This window comes from Lycorma delicatula, chromosome 1, assembly GCF_047948215.1.
Source record: "Lycorma delicatula isolate Av1 chromosome 1, ASM4794821v1, whole genome shotgun sequence".
NCBI classification, from domain to species: Eukaryota; Metazoa; Arthropoda; class Insecta; order Hemiptera; family Fulgoridae; genus Lycorma; species Lycorma delicatula.
This window is the reverse complement of record NC_134455.1, coordinates 88,211,571-88,233,869: the sequence shown is the minus strand read 5'-3', so window position 1 is coordinate 88,233,869 and position 22,299 is coordinate 88,211,571. Positions and strand designations below refer to the sequence as shown.

At 29.0% G+C, this 22,299-nt stretch overlaps 1 protein-coding gene across 2 annotated transcripts in view; it reads left to right on the top strand.

Annotated features, from left to right (window-relative positions):
* The window catches only part of LOC142319995 (DNA-directed RNA polymerase II subunit RPB2-like), a 109,888-nt gene that overhangs the window by 56,451 nt on the left and 31,138 nt on the right, over positions 1-22,299 (top strand). For both annotated transcript variants that reach the window (XM_075357678.1, XM_075357683.1), the window contains exons 10-13: positions 485-599; positions 3,974-4,173; positions 11,071-11,309; positions 18,608-18,830. In XM_075357678.1, the coding sequence (XP_075213793.1) occupies positions 485-599; positions 3,974-4,173; positions 11,071-11,309; positions 18,608-18,830 (777 nt within the window). The remainder of the gene's footprint in view (positions 1-484; positions 600-3,973; positions 4,174-11,070; positions 11,310-18,607; positions 18,831-22,299) is intronic.

Sequence of the window (22,299 nt, the reverse complement as noted above, 5' to 3'; positions counted from 1 at the left end):
ACACATTGTCACTTTTTATGGTTGTTCCTAAAGACAGCATTACACTTTAGATAGGAGTATACATAAAAAATAGTTAATAATGATTACAAGCTACAGTTTTATTAAGGCGCTTCAAAGCAAAAATGAGAATATCCCTCTTAATTAATTGTCTTTCCTACTGACTTTAATATTCTTTAAGTGGCTCATTATGGTTAAAAATATTTCTGCAGTAAAAATAATCTGTGTATAGACTATTATCACACTTTTTTTATACACCATTGTCTTTAACATAGTTGATAAACAATGTAGTTAAAAGATACCTCAAAAAAGTGTTTTTATTTTATTTGTTTAACTATTTGTATATATAGTTTTTAAAACTGTCTTAGTTTACAGACTTTTATTTCTACTTATAAAGAAAATATAAAACACGAACATTATGTAGGAATTCCTTGGACTAGTTTTGAAATACATTGCCTTTTAAATTTCTGAAAACATTATTTTTCAGATACTGGATAGATTAAATTATGTTGCCACACTCTCTCATCTTAGACGTATCAATTCACCTATTGGAAGATATACTACAGTGATCAAGCCTCGTCAGCTCCATAATACATCATGGGGTAAATATTTTTTTTGTAATAAATCTATAAAAAAAATTTACATAAAAAGTAAAACATTTAAAGTTCATTATTTATAAGCATATTCTTAGACAATTTTCTTAGAAAACTAAGGCCTTTGCCATGATGAACTATAAAAATCTCAATCTCATCTTGCTTTTTATTGAAATAAAATTTTAGTAAATAAAATTTCTGTTGTGTTGTAATAAAATTTTATTATAAATGTTATTTTATTGTAATTGTATTACATTATAAGAAGAAAATTAATACAGTCGTACATATTGCATGTGTAGTATGTAATGTTCACTATATGCATGTAAAAGTCAGTTAAGTAATTTTCGTTATTTGTGGAAGTTAAATTGATTTATAATTGGATGATTTATAATTGTTAAAACATTTATCAGATCTGTTCAAAGAGTATCCAACCATAGACCATGAAAAACAATTATCTTACCTAGTGGCTTCCAGTCCTAATCTTATTAGTAGTCTCCTTATAATAGGCTAGTTGACTGTTTTTGAGAAATCGATTTATATTATGCCTCATGGTCTATTTTATTAAAATATAAACATTATAACACATAAACGATCATTTACACAATGTATTTTGCATTTTTATAAATCAATTAAAATTTTCCTGCTAAAACACTCCAAACTTTCATGGCCTCTCGTATGACATCACGCCTTACAAAACAATCAGATGTTTAGTGGAGTGTTTCAGGTGTTTTGAAAATTAGTCTAAAATGAATTCCAAGTTTTACAAGTACTACGTAGTGCTTCAGTGTGAATGTACTACCGTTAAAACTTCAAAAACTATTTATTTAACAAACTGTACACAATTTTGCTTGAACTTTATGTTCAGAGCATATTTTACATTTGACTGTACATATTTTGACATCACACTTTAGCTGCATGTAGCTTACAGCATCATCTCCATTCAATGCTCTTGAGGACTTAAAATCACATTTCTTGTAATGTGTTATATTAGAAGTATATTTCTGTTTGGATATAAAACATTGACAGTAAGAAAAGGGAAAAATGATATGTTAGGAGTCATTTAAAAATTGGTAAGAAAGAAATTGGAGAAGATTAAAAAATAAAGAAATAATGAGAAGAGTTAATGAGATTATAAGCCTTATCAGAACAATTCAGGATAGGGAAGAAGATAGTTGGTTGGGATATGTATTTTGAAAGAAAAGGAATTGATTAAAACAGTGGTAGAAGGATTAGTAGAAGTTTCAAAAAAGAGAAGCTGAAAAATATTAACAATTATACATCATCTAAAAGGAAATGGAAACTATCAGAAACTCAACAGTTTAGCTAGGAACAATCAAGAATAGACTGATATATCAAAAGGCTGCCTCTTTGCAAATTACTATATATCTGTAACTGAAATAATAATAATTTTTATTTTATGTTGAAATTAATTGAGCACATTATAAATAATGACTACTTCCTAAATACAAAAACTACTATAAAAATGTTGAAAAAAGATTGAGACAATGCTGAAAGTTATAATATAAATAAACCTGTAATTTTTTTAAAAAATAGAACAATTTAAGAAAGTAACAATTTGGCTTTTGCATTATATTAGAGAAAGTTACACTAACATTTTCATTCATTACCTTGTTTGGGTACCATAATTTATATAAAAAAAATTTCTTTTAATTAAATTTAAAAGCTGTAGAAGGCAATCAAAAAGAGACCATTTTGTGAGTCTTTTTAAACAGTAGACAGTTGTATTTGTTTAATTTCATTAAATTAAAATATGTTATTCTTGTACTCACCTTTTTATCTAATTTATTTATTAAAGTAAATTGTGCATCCTATAAAACAATTGTGCATCCTATAAATCAGCTTCAGTGACCAAGTATGTCAGTCACCATGATGACTGAAGTAAAAGAAGACACATGGTTGGTTTTAGAAATTTGTAACATTTTACATTGTTTTTTGGCAGATAATGAAAAGTATGGTAAATTGCCTTAAAAAAAATATGAATGTTAATATAAAAAAAAACCAAATGAAAGTAACATTGAGAAAACTTTACTTAGTGAACAATTTCGTATGCATTTTAATATGCAGAGACCACCATTTTGAATATCAGAATTTTTAAAAATTAAAAAATGTTCTGTATTCAAAGATTCACTAATAAAAATTTTTACATACTTCTAAAGTGGGGAAAAAATTAGAATGAAGAAGACATGGTGTCAGCTCCAGGAACATTAAGCAAGACAAAGCTTGAAAGGGCAAACTAGTTTATAGGAAAAGGGAATTATTCACTTTCTATCAAAACAGAACAAATTTAACTGATTAAAAAGTAATTATTAAATTCAAAACTAACTAAATTAATTTATTAATAAATCAAATTTATTGTTAAAATTTCAGTATTATTTATTTTTTTAGTATTGTTGTTTATTTATGCAAATTTCTAAGGCAGCCACCATCTCTTTGCTTCCAGCTTCCATTCAAATATGTCGTAGCAATCCATGTTCAAATCTCCTGCCACCATCACTTCAGTTATGTCATCCATTCACATACATTTTGATTGTCCCCCTTTTCTTCTGCCAGATAGTATCCAATCCAAAACTTTCTTAGGGAGATGCTCCTCCTCCATTCTATTGATGTTCTCAAACCAAACCAAGTAACTTCTGTAAATATTTAGTAAAATGTTGAAGGACTGCCTCCGACATTGTTTAAACTGTACTTTTGTTCAATTATGGCATAATTGGCATAAAAAGTGTAGAAGTGTGGGAATCCCTTTGAATGAAGAGAAAATATTCATATTGTATTTCACAGATGACGAAACTGTAATAACAGAAGATGAGGACGATTTGCCGTGTATGACTCATAAGGTTAAAGATGAGTATGTGGCTGCTGGTCTAAAGATGAATATGTGGAAGTGTGAATATTTGGCTGTTGGAAGAGAGAGGCATGATTTGTTTGTCGATATAGAGAGAGTTTCTTGTGTGGTAAAAGCAATGTATTTGTAATTTTAATAAGCTTGTTTTTAATTTTAATAAACAGTAGGGATGAAGTTCAGGAAAGAGTTAACAAGGGTAGGAACATGATTAAAGTACTATATTCAGTCTACGGAATGGTCAAATGAGATTACAGGCGAAGATAAAGTTATATAGATCATTGGTGCAGTATCATATTGTATGGTTCTAATGAATGGGATGTGGAAAAGAGATAGTGATCAAGTGTTATCAACTGAAATGGATTTTATGAGGCAGGAATTTTCTATGCCTCATAAAATCTTGTAAAGAGCAAGAATGGATAGAGTGAGGAACTCCATGATACCAGAAAAAATTGAGATGGAGGGAGCATTTTAGATGATTTTGTAGTATTAAGCTGTACTAAATTGAAATGTTTGATTTCAGGAATGATTTGTCCAGCTGAAACACCTGAAGGTATGGCTGTTGGTCTTGTCAAAAATCTTGCTTTGATGGCATATATTTCAGTTGGTTCACAGTCTTCTCATGTAATGGAATTCTTGGAAGAATGGAGTATGGAGAACTTGGAAGAAATCCTTCCATCGGCAATAGCTCAAGCCACAAAGATATTTCTCAATGGATGTTGGGTATAATTTACATTATAATAATAATTTACTTTATGACAAGGTGAATTACTTCCTCCAGGTTCCAGTTCATATATATTATCTGAAAAAACTCTTAGTCAAAATTCAGAATAAAATTTCAAACAATATTTGTTATAATTCAAATCCCTGGAAATCTTTTACTAAATTTCATCCCAAGTGAGTAAATTACAAAAAACTGTTCCACAAAATTGGGAAAAGTAGACTCTTTTTTGAAATTTCAAAAACCTCTATGAAAATTTTAGAAATCTTATCTGCTAAAATGTATTAAAAGACAGTTTTGTCTAAAGGAAGGTGAAACCAACACCACTTGTCCTCCTTGGAAAATTTCCTGTTCCTTCAAAAATTTCCAAGGAAAGTTGTTTAATTGTTTTTGTCTTCACTGAATTTTTTTTTTACAACTATTTGTTCCAAGATTTAAAATAATAAACGTTTCCAAAAAAAGGTAAGCAGTTTTAACTTTTTATCCTACTACTTTTTTCTGATAAACTACAACCTTAGTAAATAATGTCAAAAATCACTCGCCTAACTATTAAAATTGTGATATAATAAAATTTTCTATTATATCTCTGACATCTACAAAATAGGTCAATTTTGATTATTGAAAAACCAAAAGAAAAGTCACTTTATCTTTCAAATTTCACGTAACCGAGCCATCTAATTAATTTGTTGTAGAAAATGAGAGTGATCCAAATTATCATGACAAAAAATGATATAAAATACAAATTATTATAGATTTTTTCCTTTACTTCATACAAGAAAGTATTGTGATTGCAAAAAAATTTTGGTTTTCAGATTTCAACGGAAATATCCATTTTGATCATCCTTGAATACATTTTGACTAGTTTGAGTGTGATGTCTGTACATACATATCTACGTATCTCCCATAACTCAAAAGCAATTAACACTAGGATGTTGAAATTTTGGATTTAGGACTGTTGTAAAATCTAGTTTTGCACCTCCCCTTTTCATTGCAATCGACTGAACCAAAAGTGTACAAAAAAGCCCAAAATCCCAAAAATTTGGATTTTGGAATTTTTTCTTCTACAGTAGTAAATCCTCATTGAGAGCTTTTCAACGATATATCATAAGTGGTACTTATTTTTACTGGTTCCAGAGTTATAGCCAAATAAAATTTTAATTAATGAAATATTTATATCTTACAAGGGAAGGCACATTGGTTCAAATCAGACTTCATATCCTTTTTTTTTTAACTTTTTTTTAATTTAAATATATTGATTTAATAATTATAAACCCGTGATCGTAAAAACATTTTTACAATAAATAATTTAATAATATTAAAAAAAATATGATAAAAAATGGGAAGTTATTAGTGAAATAAAATTTTATATACTTTTGAAAATGTGTATATGTAACTTAATAGGCATTATTACATATATGTTTATATGTAATAAATTTGGTGAAATATCTGATTTTGTAATACTAATCGATTTTATAATTTAGAATCATATTATTTTTGGAAACGAGGATATCAGAAGAGAGTTAAATTTTCTACCCTTGTGCAACACAATAGTAGAGAACAGGGAGAGGTGGAAGGACCATGTTAATAGGATGGTAAATGGAAGGCTCCCCAAGGAAATAATACACTATCGACCAAAAGGCAAAAGAAGTGTGGGACGGCCAAGAAAGCAGTGATAACCCTTTGAAATCAGAACAGGTGAATCCCCTATTCCATGATGAAAGAAGAAGAAAACGATTATTTTTGTATTTCATAGTTTAATTTCTCTTTAATTTTATTTAATTATTCTGGAATTTCTGTTTAATTTTATCTGCATTAAAGTTAACTGCAGAGAGTCCTCACAAGAACAATATATACACTGAGACATACATGCCCAATCTTTAATAAATTGCAAAAAATTCTTATCTTTTAGTTCATTACTCTGATATTGCCCGACAATATTATCCCTAAATCAGAGTTGATCATCATTTCGTTTATTTTATTTTTTTTGTTGCCAATCATTTAATTGCTCTTTGGTTTGATATAATTGTTATGATCTTAATTTGTGTACACGTTCTCCAGTTTTCAAATTTTCTCTCTTTGTATTCATCATCCTCTCTTAATCTTTTTATTCTTTCCTTGGGCTTAACGTTTTCTTCCTCTTTATATTTATCATCTTCTCTTAATCTTTTTATTCTTTCTTTGGTTTTAACATCTTCTTTCTCTTTATATTTATCATCTTCTCTTAATATTTTTATTCTTTCTTTGTTTACAACATTTTCTTCCTGTTTAGTTTTTTTTGGTTTGCAACATTTTTCCTTTTAATTCTGTCTTTGGTTTTAACATTTTCTGATCTAGAAAAACGAGTAATAAAGGGACTTTTACTTTTGTAAAAGTATTTTTACAATAAATAATAATTCAATAATAGCAATATAAAAAAATATGAAAAAAATCAGAAGTTACTAGTGAAATAAAATTGTATATACTTATATTAAAAAAATGTGTATGATTTTTAATAGGTGTATAAGGAAATCATGTGCTGTCCACATCAGATTTGGTGAAACATCGGATTATTTAATATTAATTGAAAATTATAATTTAGAATTGTATTATTTTTATTTATGCATTTTTTTTCAGTCTATTTGATAATAAATATAAAATGTAGTAACCTTCTCCTGTTTCATTTTTCTTTTCATTTTGTTGTTTGTTACATCATAATAATTTAAAAAATATAGTATTAGATAGATATAAGACATACATTTATTTAAAGGGACTTTTACTCTATCCTAATATTTCATGTAAGATTTTTGAATTAATAATTGTATAAATATCTGATGTTAATAAAAACGAATATTTCAGTAATTGTGCAACTGTCCACTTTATTAAAGAATTGGAGTAACATATCTCACTTTCAAATGAAATAAGTTTAAATGAAGTGCAGCAAAAAATGTGATGCCCACCACCACATTGCACATCTGCACCACATTGCATGTGGTGTCTTCACCAGATTTTTTTCTTTTGTTGAGCTTAGTCTTTTTAGACTGTCATGAAGTTTTCTTAAAGTGGACACATAAATCTTTCACAAATAATCAAAGAAAAAGATTTTTATTAAAATTAATACTTCCAGAGTTTCCTTGTTACAAAGTACATATTCTTTTAAGGTATAAACAATTTGATTCTTATTATATCTTATTATTCTGATTTTAATGTTATGTTGTATTTGTTGTGAAAGATTATGTTATTACTTACCTATAATAATTGTGCAACAGTGAAATTTGCTATTGAATCTCTGGTGTCTTGAAAACAGTTAACCTCATTTTGATAGTTGAATTACCAAAATAAAATTCATTTATTTTCTAAATTTCATTAATCTGCAGCTCAAAATTTTACTGTCAAAAAGATAATGAAAAATATAACTCTATACCTAAGCGGGATTCAAACGTGGGACCTCCAGATGAAAGGCCAAGGCGCTACCACTTGCACCACACAGGCCGGCAACCTAAATAACTCTAAATCCTCTGGTGTTAGTTAATATTCTGTACTAGCAAGCGTCCCCTGTTCTTGTAATGTAAAAGATAACAGTCAGCTTTTGCCAAATCCATATTAAATATAATGAACCTGTAATCAATGACATCAGTCATTCTCCAAACTATGACAAAACATGTAGTTGTGCCATCAATATTAGTGCCTTCAAACCTTCACCTACTGCCAATCCAACTTAGTTTGGCAATAGTCTGAATCATTATAATTGCCTTCACATGGATATCTTGAGACATTATGAATTTAGTCACCTTCTCCGTGTTGTTATCACCATACAAGGGAGGTGATTATAATATGATTTTTTTTTATCTAACATTAATTAAATTCATTAAATTGAGTATACTAGTATAGAGCAGTAATTCTCAACCTTTTTAGCTCCATGACCTCCAAAAAGTAAAAAAATATATAATGAATATTTTGCAACCTCAACCCCAACTAAATGAAACCTAGTTTAAACTATTTAGCTGTGTTGATAGTAACAGTTATAAACATGCACTTATGAAGTGTACAAACATGAGCAACTTACAGGTTCCAACTTGATGGTACATGCTCCTTGTAATTTAGTCTGTTTGCATAATATTCACTGTTAGTTTGAACACTTCATGCTCTCTGCAGTATAAAAGAGGCATAAGGGATTGCAGAATGTTAGTTTAGTTTTGAATATGAAACGTGCATCTGGTACCTTTATTCAACTTTTACAAATGTAATTTTATTGAAAATAATAATTTTAAGGTTTCAATTGTGTAGTGTGCAGTCAAACAGTGTTACTGTGTTTTTTTCAGTTAGATTCTTATGCAAATTCATAAATTTGTGAAAAAACAAAGTGAGCCATCTACATCCAGTGAATCAGTTAGTAAAAAAGTAAGATTGTACAATAACAGTTTTTTAAATTGTGGTTTTACCCCATTTGATGGAAAGCTTCAGTGCGTTGTTTGCTTTCAAGTCCTCTCTGATAAATGCATGAAGTCATCAAAATTAATTCATCTCTTTTAAACTAAGCATGCAGATCATAAAAGTAACCTCTTGGAATTTTTTGAAAGAAAATTATATACTTTGAGAAATCAATAACAAGCTTCTATTTGTAAATCAAGCCATACTGATAAAAGTACACTTGAAGCATCTTAACTCTTAGGATTAAGAGTAGTTCAGATGTCCAAACTCCATACAATTGCAACAAACCTCATATTGTATGCTGCAGTTGATATGGTCAATGTATTAATAGGCGTGGAAGAAGCAAAAAATTTGAAAAAAATTGCACTTTCTAATGACACAGTATCAAGGCGAATCAATAACACGGCTGCCAGTGTTCATGATCAGATGATTCAGCAAGTGAGTTCAAGTGAATTTTTTAGTATTCAATTTGCTGAATCAACAGATGTGACAAACATTTTTCAGTTCTTGTGAGATATAAATACAATAGGGATAGATCAATAAAAAAAAAATGTTGTTTTACAAATCAATAGCTGGTCATGTAACACGACAATATCTTGATGATTTTTATGAAGTTACTAAAACTTATAACATAGACTGGACAAAATGTACTGCAGTATGTAATGATGGTGAAAACGCGATAACAGGAAAAAACAGTGGATTTGTGAAAAAATCATAAATATAAGATGTTTATAATAAATAATTTTTTTTTCTCATAAAATGACTTCATTATTGTTTATGTGTAAAGCTGTAGACTAATTTCGCGACTCCCCTTCCATATCACTGCGACCCCCAGATTGAGAAATGCTGGTGTAGAGGTTCTACATCACGTTATCTTGCATCCTTTAACCTATTGCCACAATCTTGGATTTGATGTAGTGACCTTGACTCATGGTAAGGTCTAATAGCATCAAATAATTTTAGCCTCTAGTTTGGTTATAAACTGACATCATTGAAGAGATGTTTATTTCTATAGCCGACACTCTTCTAGTAAAAATGTTGGCTTCGGATATGAAGGAGGAAAAATATAGATATATAAAGTAATTCAATAATCTTTAATGAAGAAGACCAATAATGTGATTACTAATCACTGTAGTATCCAGGATAGAGTGTTTGTACATAAGCATACTGTTGCCATCATATTTACCTTTATATTTTTAGCCATTTCAAATGAGTTTTTTAGTCAGCATTACTGGATTTTAAGGACTTGTTCTATCTTGAATAATCAGTTACATACAGTAGATAAGTATATATACAATTTGAATAGCTGAGGTAGTTTATCTTATCATAGTTTATTGCTCTAATAGAATTTCTCAGAATCGTAAACATCCTAAACATTAACTTTGCATTTCCTTTCAAATACTCATACACGTATTTGTCAAAATTAATTTGTATTTTTAAGATTTCTGAGTCACATGAGATGAATTCTACTTGTCATTCTTGACGGACTTATATCTATCTATTCATTTGCATACCTGCTTTGAATCTATTATCTTGATTCTTTGTCAACATGCAGTCATAAAAAATTTTTAATAAATTTAATTTCTTACATTTGCTTATAATAAGCTCAAGAAATAATATAGATATTAATGTAGTGTTCACCACATTCCTTGTATACAGTAAACCAGTGATATGTTGCACAAACTCCATAAATTCCCATAGTTTCTGAAGTAACACTAAAGTCATTTATAAAATAGTTCTAGAATCCAGCTAAGTGTAATTTGTTCAGTTTTAAGAAAATATCAATTAAGTATTAGATTAGGGTTCAGCTTGATAATAGCCAGTTCAAGAACAGCTCTTAACTACTTAATACATAATGAAGTATTTTATATATTTATTACTATGTAATTCCTGTGATAAAAAAGCAAACTCTAGATGCCCTCCATGGTAGTGGCAGCTTCTTTGTTCTTCATCTAGAATGTTCTGGGTTTGAATCCTGGCCAGCCTTGTTATTTTTCACATGCTAGGAAATTTCTGTATCACATGCTCATCCACAATCTCAATCCTTAATTACATCCTTATGTAATGAATTAATATTTTTTTTAAATGTTATACATCTTTATTTATAAAAAGTAAATTCGTAGGTTTTCTTAATTCCTGAGAAAAATGCTTGGAAAACTATATTCAAAACTAGGTCAAATTCTAACGTCAATATTAAATTAAAATTTTAGCTTTAATCTAAATTTAGTGCTTAAGAAAAAATCCGTAATTTATTTTTGAAATTGACTTTAGTAGGTATTTGAATATGGAACCATCTAAGGGAGGGCTTGCAGCCCTCAGAAATTTAAGATTTGCTTTCTAACTAGAAGGGTTGATTTTGTGTCCCTCTAGTTTGACATTAACAAACCAATTTGTTTATTAATAATATGTTAATAATTAATAATACAATGTCTGTGGTATTTTACATGATATTAGTTCCAGATTTTAATTATGTTTTATCTTTTCTTATCTAGGTTGGAATTCATAGAGGTCCAGACCAGTTAATGGGTGCGTTAAGAAAATCAAGACGTCAGATGGACATTATTGTGAGTGAAGTATCAATTACACGAGATATTTGTAACAGAGAAATTAGAATTTGCACAGATCCTGGGCGAGTTTGTAGACCACTTCTAATTGTTGAAAATGGGCAGCTGTTACTAAAGAAGAAACACATTGAAAATCTAAAAGAAAAAGAATACAGTCCTAGTTATGGGTAAAGTTATACTTTTACTTATTTATTTTTAAATATAACTACAGTCAGATCAGTATTTATACAGTTAAAAAACACAGTTATAAGATATATAATTGTTTTATAATAATGCAAATATATTTGATTGTTAAACAGTTAATATAGATGTTGAAAACAGTCCACCTGTAAAACATTGTAACTGCTTGGTATTATGTACTTCAATAGTAACAGATTATTACAGTATTGTTTGTTTATAGTGAAATTATTCAAATCAAAGTTCAGAGGTTGATTTAAAAACAAAAGTTTAGTTGTTAAATAATAATGATATAGGCTTATCTATCTATTCACAAAATAATCAATAATTGACATAATTACAATTACTTTTCCTTATGATGAAATGGAAAATGAATTTACAGATATGAAAAATGTCAAGTTTGATCAGATTCAAACCCAAATCATTCTGGATAAATTATTGAGATAATAATACTTTATCACATGAATCAACATTGTGGATACTGTTGTTAGTTTCCAAAAAATGCTTTTTTCAAAATAGTAACAAAACTCAGAACTTATTTAAAGAAACTGAATGACATTGAGAATAGTGAGTCAGCTGTCACTAAAAAAGAAACAAAAAATTTTAAACAATAAGGAATATCTTTTTAGGAATGGGTAAACATTTACTTTTGTTTATCATTATTTAAAAAATGTTTAAATGAATTTTGGTTTCTTGTTGTTACAGTTATTATAAAATCTGTTAAAACTGAACCATCAGCAAATAAGTTAGTAAAATAAATAGATACCATGGTCAAATATAAATAAATATATATGCTAATTTTACTTAGCATGGCCTATTGACGTATATAATATATAGAAATATAACTATAAGTTCCATTTACCAACAATTGTGAGTAATTAGGTATGTTGAAGCACTTTCAGAAATATTATTTTCCATCTTCAGGAACATATGATGATCAAGTTTATATATTCATGTATATTTTATAAATATTCACATATTAAAAGTTAGGTAGAGTAAAAATTAAAATTTGCATCAGTTTAGTTTTTCATTTATTTGTGCAAAGTTTAACGTGATCCATGCCTCCCGAAAAGAAAGTGTCTTTATGGATAGCTAACTATCTGAAACATTTAATATACGATGGAAATGTTTTATTTTGTCTAGTTTGCGAGAAAAATATTTTGTGCACAAAAATGTTTCAAATAGACCAGCATGTCAAGACAAGTCTTCAAATCGCAAGATTGCAAAAGAAAGGTTCACGACAACAACTTATAACAGTGGCAAGTAGCAGTGATTTCACTTCTAAAGGTAAACAAAAAAAACCACTTGAGCGTGGAATTATGTGAAGCATTGCTTACAAGTAATATACTTCTTCATAAATTTACAAATCCTACCTTCAAAAATTTTCTGCAAAAACATTGCTTGAATCAAAATATACCAGATGAATCAACATTGCATAAAAATTACATACTGACAATTTACCTACATGTTCTGGAAGAAATACGCAATGAACTCGAGGATAGCATTAGTTGGATTTCAGCTGACGAAACTACCGATAGTTGTGGCCGTTACATTGTGAATTCAATTGTCGGTGCATTAAAACTAAAGCCTTCTTCTTCCTACTTGGTAGCCTGCAAAGAACTTGAAAAGACAAATCATTCTACGATCGCTAGATTTGTGAATGAGGGTATTAAAAAAATATTTCCTAAACCTTCTGCAGATGAAAGAGTGTTTATATTTCTCTCAGATGCTGCTCCCTATATGATCAAGGCAGCCAAAGCCCTCCAAGTATTGTATCCCAATTTGATTCATGTGACGTGCTTTGCTCACGAAGTACATTAACTCGCTGAAGAAATACGATCCACATTTGGGAATGTAAATAAACTGATTTCATCAACAAATAAAGTGTTTCTTAAGGCACCTGCTTGCAATAAGGCCTATAAAGAAAAACTGCCAATTGTGCCTTTACCTCCCGAACCGGTGGTAACTCAATGGGGAACATGGACTGAAGCTGTTCTGTTTTTACAATGAACATTTCGAGGCCATCAAAGTGTAGTAAATGACTAGTGCAGAGGCTATGGCAGTTTATCAGCGCAAGGAAGCATTTAACGACTCTAGTATAAAATAAAACATAGCTGTGATTAGCACCTATTTTTCCCACATACCTGCGAGTATTAAAAAGCTTGAAACTTAAGGTTTGGTGTTGATTGAATCCATTCAGTTAATGAATAAAATCCGCCAAATGAACTCTGCATTGCCAGAGATATTCCTGTGTAAACTTTAAGAAAGATTTGAAAACATTTTTAATGATAATCCAGGCTTTGAACCTTTGTGTCAAATCGATAGTTTCATTAATGGGACGGATGAACTTTTGCCACAAGCAATAAGTGCTAACATAGCACCCAAATTCAAATACTGTGCAGTTACCTCAGTGGATGTGGAACGATCCTTTTCCACTTATAAAAATATTTTGAGTGATCAAAGACACAATCTTACTACCGAACATTATATATATGTATTTGACCACCTTGCTCAAATATACACCAAATTTTTGTTTTAAACATTTTAATACAGAATAAAAATACAGTACATATTTATTGCTTTTCTTTGTAGTCTTCCTAAAGTTCTACATATATTTTCAGGGTGGGGAGCTTGTGAATCCCTTTTTTATAAAATGTTTGAGGATGTGTCATGATCCAGTTGTGTACAAACTTCTCTACTTCAACAATGAAGTAGAGAAGTTGATTCCAAAGCGACAACGCTTTGGAATCAATCTCCTCCCAGTGCCTCTTTCATTGGTCCAAACAGAAATAAATCACATGGGATAAATCTAGACTGTACAGGATGAGTTGTAAGTTTTCCCAGTAAATTTTATCCAGTTTATTTAAGAGCTAACGGCTGTGTGAAGCCTAGTGTAGTCATGAAAGTGAACCACATACTGTATTGGCTGACAATGCCTTTTGATTCTGTAAGCAGCTTTCACTTTGTCCAAGAGCTGACTTTAGTATGCAGTATTCACAGTGCAACGTTCTTAGAGAAAATCAATGAGTAATACACCTTTCCAGTCTCAAAAGAAAAATACCCAAAACATGTTTTTGCATTTTCAGGAAAAGGCTCTTCACTCCTATTCCACTTCATTATCACCAATTTCAGCTTGAAGTGTAGTGATGGATCCATGTCTCATCACATATGACAACACTATGCAAAATATTATTTTCTATTTTCTCTTATCAAAAAAATTTGATAAGATCAAATTCAGAAAAATTTCCTGTGAGGTTTGTTTCTGATTTGGATCAAAATTTTTGGAACACATCTCCACAGACTTTCCATAACCCAAGGTTTTTTATCATAATGGAAAGGGGCCCTTCATGACTTATACCAACTTCCAAAGTAGTTTCATCAATTGTAAATTACCAATGCCATCTTCAATAAAGTCACAGATCAATCAAATGTTGATATCAGTCACATGTCCTTGAATATTTATTGTGACTCATTTTTACAGCTTCAAGCCCTCCTTAAAATTTCCTAGCCCAGTCTTAAACTTGAGTATATGACAGTGTTATATCCTAAACTATGCAAACAGATTAGTCAAAATTTTGGAGGGTTTGATGCCCTCATTCATGATAAACTTCATGGAAATGTGTTCCCTAACTGATATTGGAATATTTTGCTCTGACATGACACTGCTGACTAGAGAGATGTGAGTGCCAAGGCGGCAGAAGCATCAATCTGCACCCCAACATCTCCATTAATTGATTAATATCTCCTGCCAGCCTACGCATGTTTGTACATGAGCTGTGAAGACAAAAGTCCAGTTTAATTTGATTGAACTTCATATTTTAGCTTTATCATCTAATTATAGATATTTACTCCTTAACAAAAAGGAATTGCTCCAGCAATTACCTAGAAGGATCAATGTAACTGTGAGAAAACATTGATCAGAGCAGCATAACAACAAAAAATTAGAGAACAAAAATTACAGAAGTTGTAATTCAAATTAGTGCAGTAAAAATAATTATATAAAATAATATTGACGTAATTACTTCACAACAGCAAGTAAGAAATCCTGTACAGAATGAACTAACATGATTGAAGGTATTAATTGTAAAATATTTAAATAACTACATATTTGATTATCGAAAAGAATTCAGTTTTATCAAATTAGTATGATTTTACAACTCATCAGTAAAGTAACATTAATTTTGTAAAAGTAAATTTTTAATAGTAAAAGAAAATTTTTGTAAATGAATTTGCAATAGAAATGTAATAACAGAGTTTTTTCTCATAGGCCAAAAATTAAGTATAGCTTTAATATAAAAAGGTTTTGGTGTCTGTTTTTATGGAAGTGAAAGTTGTTATTTATTTGGAGTAAATGAGAATTTTTTTCTTAGCAAAGGAAGTGCATTTAGAAATATATGGAAGGATAAGTTAGAATGTTTAATTTATTAAATAAATATCTTTATGCACGATTCTTATTTATTAGTATAACAAAAATTTGAGAGCCTTTTTTATTACCTCAAAATTTATTCTTGATTTTTCAGTAACCCTCAAGGTGTAACAACACATTTTAGACTTGAATAACCTTCAACTGTAACTCAAGAATGTATAATCTTGTGCTGTACAATGGCTGGGTACAAAACTTTCTTTCTTTCAGTTACATGAAATCAGTAAATAAGAAGCCTTTCTGTTGTTATAAAATGCTCACCATGACTTTTTAATTGCTCTGTTGGTTTGAATTCCTTCATTTTATCTTCAGTAATTTTACGACATAAAATTCTAGTTATCACATTCCCTTTATCTTGATTCCCTTTCCTGTATTGCATTTTTTATAGATTTTATTTTGAAAGAGTTTTCAGGAAAACTATATGGTTTTAATATTTTGCAATTTTTTTACTTATGCATTCATCTGCTAGTTATTATGTACCTTCCATATTACAAGTATTCTAACTTCACCTCTTTTTTCTTATTTATTTTCTCAAATGTTATATTTTTATAACATTCAATTAAAACCATTTTGGTCAAAATCAATTCCTTTCTTCTAATATTTTAAATCTCATAATTTGTTTTAAAAATGTCTACTTAATTATTACACATTCCATCTGATACCTTTGTATTTCTACTGGCTGGCACTTAGTTTAAGTGCTAGTAAAGGCAGTTACTTTTATACAGATTTGAATACTAGATCGTGGATACTGGTGATCTTTGGTGGCTGGGTTTCAATTAACCACACATCTCAGGAATGGTTGACCTGAGACTGTACAAGACTGCACTTCATTTACATTCATACATATCCTCCTCATTTATCCTCTGAAGTAATACCTTACGGTGGTTCCAGAAGCTAAACAGAAAAATAGAGGTATAAGTTCTAACCTCAATTTCTCATGGTTATGAATAGCTGTGATTATTTAAGATTGCATGAACCACAAATTTAGTGTAGTTTCTTAAAAAAATTAATTTACAGTAAAATTAACTTGACTTATTTGACACCACACAAACACACACACACAGCTTGTTCACTTTCTCACTGTAGTGTTAAGGATTTAGGATTTAGGATTTTGGTTTTAATGCTTCATAATCTGCAAATCCTTCATTCAGTAGCCTTTTACAAAATAAATTGAATAAGTGTAATGAAAGCAAGCAGCCCTGTATCTCTCATTTCCTGTTTTCTGTTCTGGTAATCATAACTTAATTGGGCCCATCACGTGACCTCTATTCTTTTTCAAGAGATTGTAGTCTTTAGTATGTATATACATTTATTGATAGGGAAAATCACTATTATTGCCAGGTTGTTCTTGCATGTCCTCTAGGTCTTACATCATGATCTCTGCAATGCATCATTCTGTTATAGTTTCTGTTTCTCATCACCCAGCTCTGCTCTTCATAAAAAAGTAGCCATCACCACTTCAAACAGTCATTAATCCTCTACTATTAATATCCCTCATCTCTGTTTCAACATATTCATGATTGTTCATCCAAATCTAATATATTCCTGCAAAGTACTGTGACAATAATTTCTTTAGTAAAATACACACACACAAACATTTAAATTCATGCTCTGCTAAACTACTTCTACCACTATCTACAGGTTCATATATATTGCATTCTTCTACCAATTCACGTTACTTATATCTTATTAGAATTAGTTCTCATTCTGTGCTTTTTTTGTAGATTACAAAATCCTGCCCAACATTTCCTGTATTTCTTCTTTAGAGTGGCTAACAATACCACATTATCATACTCTGTATAAATTATAAGTTTTTCTCTTATTTAAACATTACCTTCATAGTTTTCAAATGCTTCAGTGAGTTTCTGAAGTGTGTCACGCTTAAAGATTTCTGTCAAAATGCTCTCTCTGTGTACAGATGTTGTTATTGTTTATAATCTTTTAATAAAGATGATCATTTTTATCTCAAATCCATCTGTATTAGCATTAGAAAAATTAATTCTGAATTCACTGAATCAAACATTTGTATAAAAATGTATAAATACACTATAGGTAGAGACCATAATTCCATCTCTTATTACTGTGAATATTTTGATGTCACTATACAGTGTTTGATCACAGCAAAATTAATCTAAATTAATTAAATTAATTTAAATCTCATTAATTCATATAACTAAATAATCCAACTGATTATTTATGAACTTTATTCTTTCTGAGGTAAAATATAAACATGGAAGTCACATTTTTAGAGGTCACAGCTGCCTCTGAATTTTTGGATCATTTATTTAGAAAATAGATATTAACTTCAACCAAAGCATATAAAATTAATTATATGAAATTAATTTAACATGCTACTTATTCGTTTCTATCTACATACATTCAACTTCTTATGTGGTTATAACAGTTTTAAATTCTTTATGCTAAAAAAAATATACCATTTTCAGTAGTATAATGTTCAAAATAGAATAAACATATTAATGTTTCCCCATTACTGCAGCATTGTGCAACTTGAGGGTCATGAATTTAACTACTCAAAATAATCATTTACAGTGTAAAATTTTATTTGCAGTTATGCATTCTTGACACTGATATGCTATATCTATATACACTAAAAATGGTGTGTAATTTATTTAAAGAGTATTGTGAGACCATTTTTTTATTAGAATAAACCAGAAAATTATTCATGATTACTAATGAAGTAATTTATTTTTTTATAAGTTATAATTACACTAAAATACAATATATCAATTTTGGTTTTTTCTTTTAGATTTTCAAACAAATAAATATGTCATAATGTCTAAATAATGTATATTTCTGAAACATGACCTAATAATTTATACTAATCATCATTTAATTATGTTTTAGATGGCAAAACCTTCTCTCTAATGGTTTGGTAGAATACATTGATGTTCTAGAAGAAGAGACAACTATGATAGCTATGTCATTGGATGACATACAACAGAACAAAGAGTATGCTTATTGTACAACATATACACATTGCGAAATCCATCCTGCTATGATATTAGGTGTTTGTGCTTCCATTATACCATTTCCAGATCATAATCAAAGCTTATTCAATACTTACCAGGTAAGTTTCATATTATTTCAGTTTGAAGGTTTTTTTTTGTTTTTCTACATACTGAGAAGAGTTTTTCCATTTTATTTTTATACATATTGAATAATTTTTAAAGTTATTTCTTTTCAAAAATATTTAACTATGTTTTCTTGGCTGCTAATAAATTCTTGAGAAATAAAACTCATTCACAAGGAGTGAAAGATCTTTTCAATGAATACCTTATGTATTCATAAGGTATTCATGCTTTTCAGAAATGTTAGGTTCACCCTTCATCACTCATCCTTTCACTTATAATGAATCTCATAAATCATACAGTTTTTTTTATCATAACTCTATATGATTATGCTGAAATACAAATAGGTTTGTTGTCCCAAATAAATTTTTACATCAAAAGATAAAGTATCCCTGTTCTTTTGTTGCAGTGTTATTCTTCGGGTAGTCTGTTGAACTAATAGTCTTTCTTTGTATTTCTTTCTTTATTCTGCAGTAATTCATTTCAACCTGAATGAATCAGTTATATTTTAACAATAACAGCTCCTTCGTACTGACCCTAGCCACTATCTTGTTATTGGGTTCTAATTAAAACATCCTATACTGGTAGTCTATGAATCTAATAAATACAGGTAGGTGGTACATTCATCATGCGAAGAAGGGTTGCTGCTGTCTGTAGGACATCCTGAATCAAGGAAATCTGCAGTAAATATCTGGTGATAATAGAATGCCAATTGAACCAAACAATTCTTAAAAACTGCTTATTACCAACTTTTCTAAGAAAAGTACAGTATTACTTTTGATAGCATGGTGGGATTGGAGAGTGAAATTGAATTTTCTTTATATTTTGAGGTATGAGGAGTACGGAGATACCATTCACTTAAAATGTAATTTCCTTTTATATATATACATAGGCAGTATATACACATATATAAATATATCTATGTATAAATGTATAAAGTTTGTGGCTAGAAAATCTCCAAAAATACTAGATCAGTTTCACTGAGATTTATATATGTTGTAATAGTTTATCTGAAATTGTGCATGTGAAAATTTTATGAAGATTGGTTTCGTTGTTTTTCAGCTATGCTCAATTTTAAGGTTGACTGTGTAGTGGTATATTTTTCATAAGTATTTATGCAGTGAGTCAGTGGTGAGTGAGTTGAAATTTGATGCTTGTGTGTAGGGTCTATTTGTTAATTGAAAATATCCAGTGCATGTAATGCACTCTGAATATCAGTGCATTTCTTACTGCACAATAGTTAGGTCATCAGAAATGAAAGTCAGTCATCTTGTGCAGAACTGCACAGAATTTTTAACTATTATGGGCTTTATAATGGTTTGTTATCAGAAGAAAAGTATAGAATTTTGTTTTTGAATATATATTTATCTTAACACAGGATAAATTTGTGTTACAAACAAATACTATATATTCAAAAATGAAATTGTAGTGACCTTTAAATCAAATAAGCCTCCATTGCTGTTAAATTAACATATACCTATGAAACTGTTCCATACAACAATAAGCTTAATTTTATTCATAGATGAATCTCTCATTCATCTACGAGATATTAATGAAACAAGAGATTTGCATAATGTACTACCACCACAAATAGCCCATTCATGGTGATCACTTACTATAATACTTATTTGGTATCGAAAAGGTTAAAATTATTAAATATGTTAAAATATAAATTGACTTACCAGTCCAGAAAGAATAATACAAATTTTTTCCCTCCAATTTTTAAAATCTGAATGTCCACTTAATTCTTTAAATTCATCTTAACTTATTTGGTTTTTAATCATAAAAAAATTTCAAAAATATTTGCAAAATATTATAATTACCAGGGTTGTTGGGAAATTTCTTAGCCTGAAACAGAGGTGAAACAGAGTATATTATAAGCAAATGACTATGGTATTTATCAAGTATGATCGATCTTTAGGTGGCATGCAGTGAAACTGGACTAAATTGGATGGATATTAAACCAGACTAAATTTAAAATATGATTTTAATGTAACTTTTAAAAATTTATTCTAAAATATTTGTTGAAATTGAAGGCCATACAAATATTTCAAACCTATAAAACTTGCTTTCTTGCTACTTGAATTTATTATTACCAATATAAATGAAATTTTTCTTTACAGTAGTATTAAGTGAAATGGGTAATCTATTTAGCTTAATAGAAAATGAAACAAAGCTTGTTTTGTCAAGATTAAGAAAAAAATTCCTCAAACAGTTATATTTACTCAGGATCAACAAGCAAATAAATTAACATTATTTAAAAATCATTTTACTGCTATTACTACTATGTCAGTGGCTTTTTAACAGTGTCTCAGATGTGTAGTTTTCCTAGAATTTCATTTATGAATTGTAAAACTCCTAATAAAGAAGAATTTTATGATAACAACAATTAGAATTTTATTTCTTTTTATGCCACATTTATTGTACAAAAACAAAAAGAAAATAATAATAAACATGCATTTAAAATAAATCTAATATTCTTATGTAGTGTATTTTGCAGTATTTTATTTATGTGTATTAAAATTAAAAGCCACATAAAAATTTTATTGTCATAAAAGATTAAATACACTAATCTGTTACAATGTATTAGTTGTTTGCCCAAAGGAGTGTTAAGTTAAATAAGACACACTTAAAAGTTACTCTAGTATACCACTAATAATTCTCAAATAATATGCCGCTATGTAATTTTAGTATACCACTCAAAAAGTTTTGTCCAGTTACTTTTATAAGGAAAATTTATAATTATTGAATTTTATGTTGTAATGATTGTATTAAATAGTAAAAAATAATTGGTCTATAACGTACCAAAGGCAATGTACAATAGTGTGTGTATATGTATCTCTACATAGAGCTTTAAAGATGCGCCTTGTAAAGACTATTTTTATTTAAACTCTGACCTTCAAACCAAAAGGAATATATTGCATGGTTATTATTTTTTAAATGTGTATAAAATAATATAAACATATAATAATACAAATCTAATTGTTTAATGTATATATTTATGTATTATACTGTTATAATTTACATCATGTTATGATGTGAATAAATTATTTATTTTGGCCAACAAAAAGGCCCATATAATGCTTCAGGTTTTATTTATACTAAATTACCAAATGATCTGAAAGATCTTCTGAACAAATTATCTCAAATTAAAGATTTTCTTAACAGAATTAATATTGCTCTGTTGATGAGTGTTGAAATAATATTAAGATATTATCCTAGACAAATCTGAATTTTATACAATCCCTTTTAACATGTTCTAGAACAAGTACTCAAATGATTAGCAATTAATACTTTCAATAAGTATTAATTGAAAGTATTAATACTTTCAATTAATATAAATAAATAGATACAGGATAGTCTTTCTATCCTGTATCAGTTTCATTTACTTTCTTTGCATGGTTGCGTCACCATTATTTCATACAGTTTTTTATTTATTAATATGATCTGCTATTACTTTTCTACTTT